The 12624-nt window shown below is 51.4% G+C and overlaps 1 protein-coding gene across 2 annotated transcripts; it reads left to right on the forward strand.

Moving 5' to 3' along the window:
* Positions 1–1800: 1800 nt before the first annotated feature.
* On the forward strand, positions 1801–11011 carry LOC123103946 (uncharacterized). Of its 2 annotated transcripts, none has more exons than XM_044525646.1 (4): positions 1801–2345; positions 2609–3444; positions 4718–4788; positions 10769–11011. In XM_044525646.1, exons 1-3 carry the CDS (start codon positions 1806–1808, stop codon positions 4743–4745), a joined length of 1404 nt encoding a protein of 467 aa, XP_044381581.1. In that variant the 5' UTR covers positions 1801–1805; the 3' UTR covers positions 4746–4788; positions 10769–11011. The 2 variants fall into 2 exon arrangements, with proteins under 2 accessions (XP_044381581.1, XP_044381582.1); XM_044525647.1 differs by having other exon boundaries at positions 1814–2353.
* The last annotated feature ends 1613 nt before the right edge of the window (positions 11012–12624 follow it).

Here is a 12624-nt window from a genome sequence, read left to right on the forward strand (position 1 = left end):
GCCAGCAAGCAGCTTAGCACGAGTTATTTCTATCAGTTGCTCACGTTCCATGGTGTGCGGTGGGCTTTCGAGTCATGGATTTGGGACCCCATCATTCCCATCAAGCACAACGTTTTTCTGTGGTTGGTCTTCTGGGGCCGTTTGAACACAAAAGATAACATGGTGAGAAAAGGCTGGACCATGGCTGCTCCCAACGCTGGATGTGACCTCTGCCCGGCCATGGAATCAGCTGATCATTTGCTACTGCGCTGCTGCTATGTCAATACTCTTTGGGAGAAGCTTCTGTTGGCTGCCCTGGCGCGTGACTCGCCTAATGTTAAGTACTTCGTATATCATGCTGCAGCTCAGCTGGACGACAAGCGCAAGTGGAATGTTGTGTTTGCTGCCTGTGCGGTAACCCTTTGGCACACTAAGAACAATCGAGTCTTTAACCAGAAAAACTGGACGGAGCCTTATTTTTAGGTTCTATGCAGCCAGTTTGCTTCGCCTTTGGTGCAACAGAGCTTCGAAGCAGCATGATAGGGAGGTTTTGCAATCTTGGGCTACTATGATCGAAGGCTAGTAGGATTGTTGCTCTCTCCCTCTCACTCTCCTTTCTGTCCCCCTCCCTCTCTCTAACCCTGGGCTGCTTGTGGCCTTTGCACCTGGGTGCACAACACAAGCACATGTACTTGTACTCTCTTCAGGCACGCGCCTGTTTTGAAATATAAGGTAGGCCTCGAGCTACCTTTTTATCTTTAAAAAAAATCCATTGTCTCTAGTGCATTGACCGCCGCATCAAAACAAGGCCATCAAAACACAGAAGCGTTACCTTCATCTTTGTATCTCTCTTCAACAACTGCAATGAACATGTTTCCGACCAAATTAAACTCTTGAGTCTCAACACAGGGCTGTCCGTCAGGTCTGACAAAAAAGCTAAGCGTAAGGAGACTAACATGCAGGAAGACGGATGAGCTTTCGAACCTTAAACTGTATACGGATAGAGAAAAATCTTTACAATGAAACCCAATTTTAATGGAAGAACAAATTATCAACTCATAATTGATCCTTCAACCATAAAAGTTACTGTGCCTAGCTCATTTTCCAAAAGGTCTAACTAACAACACTCGGTCTTATTCTTATTACAATTCACATACATTTTTCATTGCCAGGAAAACCAAACAAGTTTTTTTTTTGAAGGGAGGAAAACCAAACAAGTTAATGCAAGGATGGAGGCATGTAGAACAAACTGCTGTTTCACAATTGGTTCATGCAGTCAGGCCACAACACCATAGGCCCATAAAACAGATATATTTGTCAAGTTCAGTAAACAAGAAACCATCTGACAGGCAGCTGGCGCCAAAAATTTTGCTGGCTCGACTGTATAAACCTGTTTTTGTCAAGAGCAACGGTATAAATATATGTGGTGCAGAGCACTCTATAATAAGATGAGATGGGATTAAGATCATCTTTGCTATGAACGCGAACGCAATTCCAAAATTATCCTCACATTTGGTGTCTGAACTATGGAAAGCATGCATGACATGATTACCCCTGCTTCACGTGTATAAATAAAACTATAAAAAAATAATACTCCATCCATCCTAAAATTCTTATCTTAGATTAGTCTAGATACAGATGTATTCAATACTAAAACATGATTTGATATATCCGTCTTTAAACAAATTTAAAACAAGAATTTTGAGACGGAAGGAGTACTCCCAGGGATCCATTTTGCTAACGCCGTAGCAACAATCCCCAACATGCACCTTTGGCATGGGGCAGCGTCTTACTTCCATGCGTACAGTCCATTAACTTCCTAGATAATGATTCCGCAACAAAAAAAACTTCCTAGATTAATGGGCTGGAATGGGCTGGCCGAGGGCTTCGTTTCGGCCTCTGTAGCAGCAGCCCATAGGACACCTGGGCCATTATTTGATAGATGTGCGGGAACCCTAGTAGCCGCCGCCCGCCGCCACCCGCTGTGCCTATCCCCATGGCCGCTTCCCCTCCTCCGACGAAAGTGGTCGCCGGCGCTGAAGACGGGAACTCCTCCTCCGCCATCCCCAAGATCCAGCCGACGGAGGCCAAAGTCGGCGAAGAGAAGGCCGCCGCCATGGAAGCAACGTCATGGTTTGGCCGGTTTGGGCAGCTCTACTTGGCCCTCTCGTCATCCGCGCCTCGCCGGTCAAGACAGAAACCGAGAGGGGGAAGGCCACCGGTGCAGCGACGGGAACTCCTCCGCCGCCAGTCCCAAGACCCACCCGCCGCACGCCGGAAGTGCCTGTGTGAAGACATCCTGGCCAGGCCGCTTTGGCCAGTACTACTACCCCGTCCTCCTTGCACTGCTCATCCGCATCTTACCGGTGAACAAGTACTCCGTCCGGTCCTTTTTACTCTGCATATTAGGTTTGACCGGTCCTTTTTACTCTGCATATTAGGTTTGACCGAAGTCAATCTCATCCAACTTTAACCAAATTTGTACAAAAAATTATAGACATTCACATAACAACACCAATATCATTAGATTCGTCTTGGAATATATTTTCATATTATAGATGCTAATAACTTTTAATATAAATTTGGTCAAACTTAGCAAAGTTTGACTTTCGGCAAATCCAATGTGCAGAGTAAAAAAGACCGGAGGGAGTACTGGCTTGAGACCTTCTGGAAGCTCAGCCCCATCCGCCGTGCATTTATCATACGCGCCTTCATGGCCATGGGTTTCATGCTGATCCTGGCCTTGGCCGTTCCTGCCCTGTTACTGGTGCACTTCCACGGGCAGGAGATGGCCCAGGTGTGGGTCATGTCGCTCACTCTGTGTTCATACGCCTTCCATGCCTCCCTCTTCATCTGGAAGGATTGGTGGTTCTACACAGACTTCGCGCGTCTCTCTTACGGCCCCCTGCTGGCCTACTTCGCTGCCACTGCCATCGGCCCTTGCACCGCCATCTTCATCCTGCATTGGAGCACGGTTTGGGCCGCTGGATACCTGGGCTGCTGCATCGCTTTGCACCGCCTGCACAAGGGGACCGAGCGGGGCATTCACGAGTTGCCTAGGCGGTCGTGCCATAGCAAGTACACACCCAAAGAACTCACCTTCTTGGTCTGTATCAGAGTGCTCATTCTCTCGGTGGGTTGGACTATGTTCATGGCGTTGCCGATCTACGGATTTGAGCTGACTGAACAGCTGTCTATTGTCGTACTCCTCTCCTCCATTGGCTGGATGTATGTCACCCTCTGGTTATACCATGTCGCTAACTATCTCATGCACGGAGTTCTCCTTAAGGGGCCAATGAATTCACTTCCATATCTGATCCCATGTGCCGTGTTCACTCCTACACTCTTGCTTCTGCCTGTTATGTTATCGGTATTGTTACATTGGCTGTTGCTGATGGCCGTGGTTGGCTTCCTTGGGTACCATCTTGCTGTTTACATATGCTACTTGCACACTGCCGCACCATGGTATGTGTGATCTAGCTTAACTTGTTCATTTAATTATTCTATCAACTAGCTGGGTATGTGTATTCTTCATATGTTCTACAGCTTGGATGCAATTTTTGTGTCAAATTTTCTAAGTTGACATTTTGTGTTAGTGATTTAATGTCTGATTTTATGGGAAACTTTAGTATGGTCTTCAGTATGTCTAGAGTGAACGATCAGTAAAAATACCACTACGACCCCTCTTTTTCTTAGGTAAAATGCCTGCAGAAAATGAATTTTATTCAGGAAGATACCAGGATTAGGCTTTGTTTCATGTTCGATGATACAAGTTTTGATCAAAGGGTAAACTCTATTTATATGCTGCATTAAGTGCCTCATGCAACTTTCATGCATTTATCTAAAATATTGGCAACACCTAGCCAACTAGAAGACATCACAGTTGAGCCCAGATGTGGGTAATGACATCGCAATTGTGTATCACGGCACTATATAACACTAAAACTTTGTAACATTGATCATCAGTGTTACTTCCTCCCTCTGTGTTGCTGCTAACAAAAGTTGAAAAAACCACCTCTCCCCCTTTAGTTTATCAAGCTGTGTGGTCACCATGGTATGTTCTGAACCAAGTTCCATTTAGGCATTGTTGAAGAAGTATATATAATTGTTTTGCAGTAAACCAAACTATTAGAGTGTAATAATGCAGGTTTGTATGAAGACTATTGATTTAGTGAGTAGAGAGACAGTAGCATAAGATGTGACGTTGCAGTTAGGTTTTGTCAAGTCATCAAAAGAAATTACAATTCTTAGTAACAATATCCACTTTTCCTTCTTGACCCTAACACTATTAGTGCAGTTCCAATTTATAATTAGTTAGTATTGTATAGGTATTCACCATAATATTCTATCGACTAGCTAGCTAGGTGATATATGTTTTATATATGATCCAATTATTATTTTTCTTATTGTTACCCTTATTAGCTCTGGGTATATAATGCAGTGTTTACCATTCTCTTTTGAGACAACAATTTCACTTCTTTGATAGAACATGTTAGCTCGCAAAAACGTCTTATATTATGGGACGGAGGGATTAGTTTATAGACTAATAGCACTGCAAAATGACATTGCATATGTCCTCTTGGTCTTAGCAGAATGCCCATAGAAATGAATCTTATTCAAGGAAAAAAATACCATTGAATGCATTGTAACAACTTCAACTTTATCATCACATTGATAGGTCGCTTTGCCCTAAGTATGGTTAGACAGAGAAGTAATCAATGAAAGTGTTATTTTGCAGTGAAACAAAAGCACTTGAGGGAGACTGAAGATATATGTGCAGCTGCGCAGCTACTTTATGAGACAGAGAAGGTAATCGATGGAAGTATTATCTTGCAATTGGAATGTAGTAATGCAGTCCAAGTATAGTTGCTGAATTTTCCATCTTTATGAGCATGGTTTCAGTGTTACTAAGCTAATTTACATTGAGACTGAAGCAACAAGGCGTACCACTACCAGTTGGTACTAGTAAATAGTACTCCCTCCGTTCCAAAATAGATGACCCAACTTTGTACTATTTTGGAACGGAGGTGTCAAGGGCCTCAGTACCCAAGACAGCGGGGCCTCGACTACGTAGTTCGTAGTCTCGGTGGATAGGAGCGCTAGGGTTTTTGCCTGGCTGCTCAATGGTGCGGGAGGAGAGGATAGGAGACGGAGGAAGAGGTAGGAGATAATAACTTTATTGCTTGCCCTCAAAGGGTGCTGATTATACGATATATAAAGGCCCCATGGGCTGCTAACAAACTAGAAACCTATACGTAACAAACTAGTCTTTTATTCTAGGAACTAATGTATCAGGACCAGGACTCCTGCCCAGCCTACGCCTCGCCTGATGCGGCCGACGGCTGCTGCTCCTGGCCGCATGGCCCACGCCTGTAGGACGTGCCCCACATGACATCTCTCCCCCCCTCGACGAGCAGCTCGTCCTCGAGCTGAAAAGCGGGGTAGCGCTCGACGAAACTGTCAAGATCCTCCCATGTAGCTGATGATGCTGCTTCACCCTTCCAGTGGACGAGTAGCTGGCGAACGCCGCGTGCTAGGCGCGCACGAGTCACGCGCTCCGGTTCTGGAACAGCCGCTCCGTTGTGGATCGGAGGCAAACCCGGCGGTGCAGTTGGAGGCGTGCCGAAGAACTTCTTGAGGAGGCCCACGTGGAACACGTCATGGAGGCGCGAGCGTGCCGGAAGCTCAAGGCGGTAAGCCACGTCGTTGGCAAGTTGAGAGAGGACGCGGCGCGCTGGCGAAGGCGAAGCCAGACCCAATCGCCCACGTCATGCCGAATGTCCCGATGGCGTCTGTCGTAGTAGGACTTGTAGACCGCCTGTGCCTGTTGTAGACGATAGCGGACGTCCTCGAGAAGCTCGTCGCGCTGCGCCATGCTCCTGGCCACTGCGGCTACCCTCGTGTCGCCCGGCTCGTAAGAGCGAATAGTGGGAGGGTCACGGCCATACACAAGCTTGAACGGAGTTTCTTGGGTCGCTGTCTGGTAGGCGGTGTTGTAGATGTACTCGGCCCAGGGAAGCCACCGGAGCCACTGCCTGGGACGATCCCCGGTGAGACAACGTAGGTACATCACAATGATCTTGTTAGCAGCCTCCGTTTGGCCATCCGACTGTGGATGAAACGCTGACGTCATGTGCAGCTTTGTCCCGGTGAGGCGCATGAGCTCCCGCCAAAAAGCCGAGGTGAAGACGGGGTCGCGGTCAGAGACCATGGACTGCGGCACGCCATGGAGACGAACAATCTCAGCGAAGAACACCTGCGCCACTGATTCTGCCGTGTACGGGTGGGCCAGCGCCACAAAGTGGCAATACTTGCTGAAGCGATCCACCACGGTGAGGATGACAGACTTCCCGCCCACGCGAGGGAGCGCTTCCACGAAGTCGATGCCGACGTCAGTCCACACGCCCGTGGGCACCGGCAGCGGCAGCAACAGCCCAGCGGGGTGCAAGTGCTCGGACTTGTACCTCTGGCAAGTACTGCAAGTGCGGATGTACTCTTGCACCGTCTTGCGAAGGTTAGGTGCGTGGAAGTCGCGGCGGAGACGATGCAAGGTGCGCAGGACGCCTTCATGCCCATCATCGTGCACGGCACTGAGAATCTCCTGGAGTAGCGGGGACGACGGCGGAATGTAGAGGCGGCCGTTGAAAGTGACGAGGCCGTCGGAGAGAGCCCACGACTGCTGCCGCGTACCCGCCGTGATATCCTCACGCAGCGTGACGAGCGCCGGATCTGTGGACGTCGCTTGCCGGAGGCGATCGATGAAGTCGAAGCGAGGACCCGAGATCGCCATGATCGACGTCTCCTCCGTGTCGCGGCGGGAAAGGGCATCCGCCACCGTGTTTGTACTACCGGCCTTGTACTCCACGGTAAAGTCGAACCCCAGTAGTTTGCCGACCCAATGATGCTGCGGGATGGTTGCCAAACGCTGGTCAAGTAGAAATTTGAGACTGTAGTGATCCGTTTTTACCACAAATTGGCGCCCCCAGAGGTACGGTCTCCAGTGACGAATCGCGAGCACCAGGCCGATGAGTTCCCGTTCATATGCTGCCAGGGAACGGTGACGTGGCGCGGCTGGCCGGCTAAAGAAAGCCACCGGGTGTTGGTCCTGAAGAAGGACGGCCCCGAAGCCGTATGTCGAGGCGTCACACTCGACGATGAACGGCCGCGTGAAATCCGGTAACGCGAGGACGGGAGCCGTGGTGACTGTCGTCTTGAGGGCGTGAAAAGCTGCTGCCGCCTCCGGCGACCAGGAGAAACCATCCTTGCGAAGGAGGGCCGTTAGTGGCGCGGCAACCACGCCAAACTCCTTGACAAACTTGCGGTAGTACCCCGCAAGGCCGAGAAACCCCCGAACCGCGCGCGCCGAGCGTGGTTGCGGCCATTCGGCCACTGCCTGCACCTTTTCCGGATCCATGGCCACTCCTGCAGCGGAGATGGTGTGACCCAGGTATGAGATCGACTCGACGGCGAATGCGCATTTGGATCGCTTGACGAAGAGCCGGTGCTGGTGCAGGACGGTGAAGACGGTGCGCACATGTCGGAGATGGTCAGCCCATGTCTCGCTGAAAATGAGGATGTCGTCAAAGAAGACGAGAACAAAACGGCGCAGGTACGGCCGCAGCAGATCGTTCATGAGGGCCTGGAACGTTGCCGGCGCGTTGCAGAGGCCGAACGGCATCACCAGGAACTCGTAGAGGCCGTCATGAGTACGGAAGGCGGTCTTCGGGATGTCCTCCGCACGCATCCGCACCTGGTGGTAGCCGGAGCGCAAGTCGAGCTTGGTGAAGAAACGAGCGTGCCGGAGCTCGTCGAGGAGTTCGTCCACCACCGGGATCGGAAACGCATTCTTGACAGTAATGGCGTTTAGGGCGCGGTAGTCGATGCAGAAGCGCCAGGACCCGTCGGCCTTGCGGACCAGCAGTACCGGGGACGAGAATGCGGAACAACTCGCTCGGATGATGCCCTGGGCGAGCATGGCGGCGCACTGACGCTCCAGCTCGTCCTTGTGCGCGGCCGGGTAGCGATACGGACGGACGGCCACCGGGGCGGAACCGGGCAGCAGGGTGATGCCGTGGTCGCGGCTGCGGGGCGGTGGCACGCCGGAGGGTTCGGCGAAGATGCCGTCGAACTCGGTGATGATGGCGTCGAGGAAGTCGCGGCCGCTGCATGATTTCAGGGCTGGCCCGTCCGGTCCTGCAATGCCGCGCCAGCACACCCGATGGCCCCTCCGCCAGAATGTCATGGAGAGGGCGCGGAAATCCCACAGGATCGGTCCGAGCGTCGCCAGCCACTGCGTGCCCAGGACGATGTCGTAGCCCGCGAGCGGCAAGGCGAGGAAATCCTCCGAGAACTCCTCTTGGCCGATGCGGAAGGGCACGACGCGGTACGCGCCCTGGCACGGAACGCGCTCGCCGTTGGCCACCGTGACGCGCATCTTCTCGGTGGTGGGGGATGGCAGCGTAGCACGAGCGGCCGCCTCCTCGGCGATGAAGTTGTGGGTGGAGCCTGAGTCGATCAGGGCGAGGAGGGAGACACCCCCGAGAGTAATATGCATCTGCATGGTTTCGCTCGTGCGCACCCCGGAGATTGCGTGGAGCGAGATCTGAGGGTCGGCCCGCGATGCATCATCAGTAGCGGAGGCCGCGTCGTCGTCGTCGTCGTCCGGCGCTAAGTCGAGGAGAAAGATGCGCTGGCACACGCGGTTGTGGCCCCTGCCAAACTTCTCGTTACAGTTGAAGCATAGGCCCAGGCGACGGCGTTCCTCCATCTCTGTCTGGGAGAGACGTTTGATTGGGCGCCCGTCCGGCAGACTGTGGCCATGCTGGGGTGCGGCTGGTGGGGCCGGTGCGGGGGGCGCGAGGCGTGGTCCTGGCGTCGGCAGAATGCCCTTCTGCGGAAAACGCACCGGTGGCGCGGCGGAAAGCGCGCACTGGTCGCGCAGCTCCAATTTGCGGGCGAGGCTCATGGCGACGGCGAGGGACTGCGGGTTATGGATTTCCACGTCGAGGCTGAGGGGTGGCTGGAGGCCTGCGGTGAAGATCTGAACTTTCTGCGTTTCCGACAAGGAGCCTGCCCGGGGAAGGAGCGCCTCAAACCGCTCCTGGAAGTCGACGACGGACGTCGTGCGCTTGCACGCCATCAGTTCGCCCAGCGGGTTCGCGCGCAGAGGAGGCCCGAAGCGGAGGTTGAGCAGCTCGGAAAAGCGGCGCCACGGCGGAGTGCCCTCGTCACGCTGGACCTGCATGTACCACAGCTGGGCAGAACCCTCGAGGTTGTATGACGCCATCCAGACTTTCTCCTCCTCGGCGATCCGTTGTTGATGGAAGAAGGACTCGCATCTGTTGAGGAAAGCGAGCGGGTCGGACTTGCCGTCGAACTTGGGGAAGTCCATCTTCTGAAACCGCGGGGGCCGATCGTTGTGGTGCTGTCCGTCGTGGCTGATATCGGCGGCTGACGAGGAGGCCGACTTCTCCTTCTGGAGGGCTGCCACGGACGACTGCAGGGATGTCACGGTTGCAGTCAGGGCTTCGATCATCTTGGCCAAATCAGCGGTGGTGGGTTCCGACATGGCGGAAGAAACCGAGGCGGCGGCGGATGGCGGCGATGGAGGTGGGCGGGGCGGCGGGTGCAGCGTGGAGGAGGCCGAGGAGCGGCTGGAACCTGATACCAAGTTGTCAAGGGCCTCAGTGCCCAAGACAGCGGGGCCTCGACTACGTAGTTCGTAGTCTCGGTGGACGCGAGCGCTAGGGTTTTTGCCTGGCTGCTCAATGGTGCGGGAGGAGAGGAGAGGAGACGGAGGAAGAGGTAGGAGATAATAACTTTATTGCTTGCCCTCAAAGGGTGCTGATTATACGATATATAAAGGCCCATGGGCTGCTAACAAACTAGAAACCTATACGTAACAAACTAGTCTTTTATTCTAGGAACTAATGTATCAGGACCAGGACTCCTGCCCAGCCTACGCCTCGCCTGATGCGGCCGACGGCTGCTGCTCCTGGCTGCGTGGCCCACGCCTGTAGGACGTGCCCCACATGACAGGAGGGAGTACTAATTTTGTTATCACAAAATGAAAGCAGAGCAGGATAATGACGTTGAGTAAATGAACAACAAAATCTTCCATGTCTTTAATGACGAAATCAGATAATGAAAATTTGATATTGTGAATTAAATTTAGCCGCAAAGTGTGTTCTGGAAAAGCATCCCCAAAATATTAAATCCAAATTAGTGAGAAAGATAAATCCAAAATTTACTAAATTTAAATTCATAATAATGTTATTAGATTGTGTTGATCTCTAGTCATAGGATATATTGATCTGTTAATTGGGTGATTCTTCTAGTTACCATTTCCCAATGACTCAATCAGGTCATTGATTGGTTTCCCACCTATTAATCTTATATCCAAACTTATTCATACACTAGACAATGTATAGAACTATCGATAATTATTCGGTTTCCCATTTTTTTTCAAGGCTAGTAAATTGCTATTTTGTCCTTCGATTCTAAATCGTTGGAAAACTTGGAGAAGATGGTAATGAATATGTTTTACAATGCTTGTGTTCTTCTCTTAAGATTCTACAGATGTTGTTGTCAGCTATCTACATCATATTATAGTACTCCCTCCGTAAACTAATATAAGAGCGTTTAGATCACTACTTTAGTGGTCTAAATGCTCTTATATTAGTTTACAGAGGGAGTATATGTTTAGACGGTAGTGCTCATGTCAGTTCTCGTGCTCGGGTGCTTCTTATTTTATGAAATGTGTCTTTGACCAAGTCTGTTTGTGCGGCAGACCAACAGTATGGAGAGGCTGGAGATTATTTGTTGTATGTTCATCAAAAGATGACCCCTTAAAACTCTATGCAAGACAATGTGTACAGTCAACTTTTTATGTGTTTGCATTGGGATATTATGTACTTCTACTCTTGGGGTGTTGGATATTATGTACTTCCACTGTTCGGTGTTGGATGTTGCATATGTGGAGCATAACTGTTCAGCTCTCCGCATGACAGTATACTTCTAATTTTATACTCCATCCTTTCCTTTTTATTGGTTCATTTTTGTGTGCATGTGAGGTACTGATATGATAATAATTTAGGATTAAAATGCCCCTGGTTAATTGACGATCCTTCAAATTTGGACATTAGAATTCACATGTACTGTGATTTACCTAATTCTGGGTTTGATCTTTGAGCATAAGTAACCCTAAGTAGCTCGATAGTACTGAAAGGAAATCTTCTAATGTATTGGGACTTGGTGAAATTTATACAAAGAATTGCCGGGAGTGAATTTGTAGAGTTTGAATATATGTATGATTAACAATAGGAAGTTGCTAGGCGTTAGTCGGCTGATCTTAGAAAAAGATCATCCAAAGATCAACCACGTGAAAACCGTTGATTTTCACGTGTACTCCTTGATGACAGGACCTCACTAGCACATGACATCACTTTCGTCCCCAACATGCCCATGTCTCCCCGCATCGCCTCTGGCATCCCCACTACCCGCAGTGCAACATCGGTGTGCTCCATTGCAGCACCGTGCTCAGGTGGTATGACGATGCTCCAACGTAGCACCCGTGATGCTATGGGGGCCTCGACGATGCTCCAATGCAGCACTATCTGCACTCCCGTAGCACCACACGCGGCCCAGCGATGCTCCATTGCAGCATTGTCGATGCTCCTGTAGCACCACGCGGAGCTCGTGCATCACGACAGTGCGATCACGGCAACCCCCACATCCTTTTCAAACCACTCCCTGTAGTGTCGCCATCCCGCGCAGTGATCATCCGCGTCTTCGTGACCATGTCCTCCTTGCTGATCCTGGCCTTGGCCGTCCCCACCCTGTGTTACTGGTGCACTTCCACGGGCAGGAGATGTCCCAGCCTCCCAGGTATGGGTCATGTCGCTCACCCTCTGCTCATACGCCTTCCTCGCCTCCCTCTTCATCTGGAGGGACTGGTGGTTCTACACAGACCTCGTGCGCCTCTCCTACGGCCCCCTGCTGGCCTTCTACGCCGCCGCCGCCGCCGTCGGCCCTCGCACCGCCATCTTCATCCTGCACTGGAGCACGGTGTGGGCCGCGGGCTACCTCAGCCGCTCCATCGCCCTGCACCGCCTGCACAAGGGGACCGAGCGGGGCATCGACAAGCTGCCTCGGCCGTCGTGCCCTAGCACGAACACACCCAAAGAACTCGCCCGCTTGGTCTACGTGAAAGCATTCATCATCTCGGTGGGCTGGACCATGTACATGGCGGTGATGATCTACGGGCTGAACATGACTCAGGAGCTGTATGTTGTCTTAAACCTCTCCATCCTTGGCTGGCCCTATGCCGCCCTCTGGTTATGCCATGCCTCTAGTAATCTCACGCACGGAGTTCTCCTTATTGGGCCGATGGATGCGCTTCCCTATCTGGTCCCATGTGTGGCGCTCGCTCCTACCATCATGTTCCTGTCTGTTATCCTCGCCGTGTTGTTCAATTGGCTGTTGCTCATGGTCTTGGTTGGCTTCCATGGGTACCATCTCGCTGTTTACACGCGCTACTTGCACACTGCCGCCGCCGCACCATGGTACGTACTGTGATCTAGCTTAACTTGTCATTCGTTTACTTGTTCTATATCAACTAGCTATGGTATGCATATTCTCCCTATA

Source organism: Triticum aestivum, chromosome 5A (assembly GCF_018294505.1).
Source record: "Triticum aestivum cultivar Chinese Spring chromosome 5A, IWGSC CS RefSeq v2.1, whole genome shotgun sequence".
Classification (NCBI taxonomy): Eukaryota; Viridiplantae; Streptophyta; class Magnoliopsida; order Poales; family Poaceae; genus Triticum; species Triticum aestivum.

Excerpts from the sequence above, each read along its gene's own strand:
- LOC123103946 (XM_044525646.1), top strand. The coding sequence starts at position 1,806 with ATGATTCCGCAACAAAAAAAACTTCCTAGATTAATGGGCTGGAATGGG. Across the intron at positions 2,346-2,608 it reads TGCTCATCCGCATCTTACCG|AGTAAAAAAGACCGGAGGGA; the intron begins GTGAACAAGTAC and ends TCCAATGTGCAG. Across the intron at positions 3,445-4,717 it reads TTGCACACTGCCGCACCATG|TGAAACAAAAGCACTTGAGG; the intron begins GTATGTGTGATC and ends GTTATTTTGCAG.